The sequence below is a fragment of the Microtus ochrogaster genome, chromosome 17 (assembly GCF_000317375.1).
Source record: "Microtus ochrogaster isolate Prairie Vole_2 chromosome 17, MicOch1.0, whole genome shotgun sequence".
NCBI classification, from domain to species: domain Eukaryota; kingdom Metazoa; phylum Chordata; class Mammalia; order Rodentia; family Cricetidae; genus Microtus; species Microtus ochrogaster.
This window is the reverse complement of record NC_022019.1, coordinates 20801945-20804962: the sequence shown is the minus strand read 5'-3', so window position 1 is coordinate 20804962 and position 3018 is coordinate 20801945. Positions and strand designations below refer to the sequence as shown.

Below are 3018 nucleotides of genomic sequence, written 5' to 3'. Positions count from 1 at the left end.
GAAGGTGTGACCAATCAGAACTACAGAATGGAAGGTGTGACCAATCAGAACTACAGAATGGAAGGTGTCACCATCAAATTTTATCATGTTCACGACACCTGTGATTTTTCTATCATCCACACTCACTGATCTTCCCTAGGCATAGTTCTTTCAAAGAACAGACTTCACCCGGGGCCATATTACTCTCTCCTATATACGGATATTGTTATGTACAGGGTTGGGAAGAAGCCCTCCTACAATTGTATAAATGGCAATATTTAAACCCTCTTTTCTTCTTGTTTTGGTCACTTTAAATATTCACTAATTTTTTATAACCCTTCACCCTTATTTACATATCCTGAAATTATGTTTGCAAATTTCTTTTAAAAATCAAATGGTCTTCCACAAGATTCTGCAACTGGAAGTACAAAGCCACACGGGTGGTGACCCAGGCCGTCACTGCAGCGTCGCCCTGCTCTCTGGGTTCACCTGGATGGTGGCTCAACTCTACTTTGGGTTTTTAAAAGCTAGGCTACTGTTTGTCCAAGAACAACTCAAGAGACACAGTCTCTCCCACCAATCTGAGGAGCCGGTGATTTAGATAGAACTTGAGGAGTAGCCCAGACTACTGGCACCATTTTATGAGTGTGGCCACTGGACCCCCCAGAAAGTGGCTTATCTAGTTGTCTAATGTAACATGAACAAAGGTGAGTTTGAGTCTAGAGAGGTTTTTCACTCAAACTCATTACTCAAAAAGGGGAGTAACTTATTCCTAAGCAGCTGGATATTAAAGTTAAGATACACTTGAAATAAAAATATTTCCAGAACTCAAAGGAAAGTAGAACTATAGTGGTGTATTATTTGTGTTTTAATATATAAAGCTTATCTGAAGATCAGTGCAAAGCAGCCACACTAGTTAGCCATAGAGGCCAGGCAGTGGTGGTACACGCCTTTAATCCCAGCACTAGAGAGGAATATAAGATGGGAGGAGACAGAGCTCACTCTCGGTCTCAATATGAGGATTCGTGGAGGCAGGTTCACCCATTTTCAGTCTGAGGTAGAGGTAAGAGCCAGCAGTTGGCTGCTTTGCTTTTCTGATCTTCAGATTGAACTCCAATATCTGCCTCTGAGTTTTTATTATTCATGCTACATAGGATATGTATAACAAACACCACTGCATAGTTAATCTCACACTCCAAGTGACTCTCCTCACGCACCTTTAAAACATAGAGTGGGTGCTTTTCATATGATGAGCCAATGTAGATTTTCTGGAGCATGTCAGGATACCGTTCGGTTATAACGTCTATCCAGGAATAGATCTATGAAAACAGAAACCACAGGTTAGTCGTGGAACAAGCTCACAAGACACCCCTGATCACAGGAAGTAGGCAGCTTCCTTGCAGACAGGAGATTCCACTCCACTCTCTGCAGATAGGAGAACTGAAGAACTGAAAACGCTCGGGAAGGAGTGTTTGCTCTGCTGAAAAGAAATAAACCAGAGTTTGGCTGAGTTCTAAGTATTAGGGGGAAAGTGAAACAGTTCTAAGAAGCATAGGACAAGGAGTTAATCTCCAAAATGTGGCCTTGGAAATCATTGGTTTTTATCTAATTTGATATTATGTCTATGAATATATGTCTGTGCACCGCTTGGGGGCTGGTGGAGGCCAGAAGAGGGCAATGGATCCTCTGAAACTGGAGTTACAGACAGTTGTGAGCCACTATGTGGGGGCTGGAATTGAAGCCAGGTTCCACGGAAGAGCAGCCAGTGCTCATAACTGCTGAGCCATCTCTCCAGCCCAAACAGTACTGTTCATTCATTTCCTAGTGCAGGTGATCAAATGCAGGGCTTTGTACACGATAGGCAAGAACTCTACCACTGAGTGATATGCCTTGGGCTTTTCGTTGTTTTGTCCTTTGTGGCAGGATCTCACTATGTAAGCCAGGCTGGCCTCAAACTTATGATCTCCCCACCTCAGCCTTCTGAGTACTGAGATTGCGGTGTTGAGCCACCACGCCCCATTCCAGAGTTCCTTTTAGAGGCTTATCACATTGAGACTCTGTCTGTGTGTATGGGGTCCTCCTACCAGGCATCCTGGAGCTAGCATTATGAGGCTAAAATAAAGAAATTCAGGGCTGGGGAGATCGCTGTTGCTATGGTGGTTGCTGAGCAAGTTTGAGGACCTGGTTCAGTTCCCCAGCATGATTTTTTTTTTTTTTGATTTTCAAGATAGGGTTTCTCTGTAGCTTTTTGGTTCCTAAGCATGATTTAAAAAAAAAAAAAAAAAAAAAAAAAAAAAAAAAAAAAAAAAAAAAACCACAAAGTACCATCCTCCGTTGGTTATGATTACTTGGTAGTTCCTCGTAGCGGCATGAGGAGCGGTGCGGTGACTTACCTCACCCAGCGAGTGATACTGTTCGTAGTAAGAGGAGGAGGCCCGGGGGCTGACTGTGTCGTTGGAAATCTGCTGCCGGATTAGATCCTCCACATCTTTCATCAGGACGCTGAGGATGAAAGAGAAGATGAGCAATTTGCAAACACAATGCTGGCCTTCCCACGTGGCCCACCGTGTGTGTGAGCTTGGGGGAGTTGCCAGCGGGTCTCATGAGCACAACACAGCCCTGGATGGAGACGGGATGACTCCACGAATCTCTTTAACAGAGCCCTGTGAACAGTGGGGAGAGGCTGTGAGGTACAGCTTCAGGACTGCCCCAATCTTATCTCCTCTGTCTAAATCTGTCGGTCTTGACTGCGATTCTTCAGTGTGTTTCCTAAGAGAACTGTGTTGGCTGACCTTGACTGTCAACGTGACACACCTGGGAAGAGCGAGCCTCCACTAAAGAACGAACAGCCTCCACCAGAGATGGTTTGGGGGCAAGTTTGTGCCCAGGACTGAATTTCAGTTCCCAGCACCTGCATGGCAGCTCACAGCCATCTCTAACTCCAGTCCATGGGCTCGGGTGCCCTCTTCTAGCCTCTGCAGGCACTGCATGCAGGCAAAATACCCATACCCATACCCATAAAATAAAATAATCTTTAAA

General features: G+C 44.8%; 1 protein-coding gene across 2 annotated transcripts in view; it reads right to left on the bottom strand.

Moving 5' to 3' along the window:
- Cpb2 (carboxypeptidase B2) overlaps positions 1 to 3018 on the bottom strand; it is a 36049-nt gene that overhangs the window by 17213 nt on the left and 15818 nt on the right. For both annotated transcript variants that reach the window (XM_013349279.1, XM_005355618.2), the window contains exons 4-5: positions 2373 to 2481; positions 1197 to 1298 (exon numbers count right to left, since the gene is read on the bottom strand). In XM_013349279.1, coding sequence (XP_013204733.1) covers positions 1197 to 1298; positions 2373 to 2481 — 211 coding nt within the window. The remainder of the gene's footprint in view (positions 1 to 1196; positions 1299 to 2372; positions 2482 to 3018) is intronic.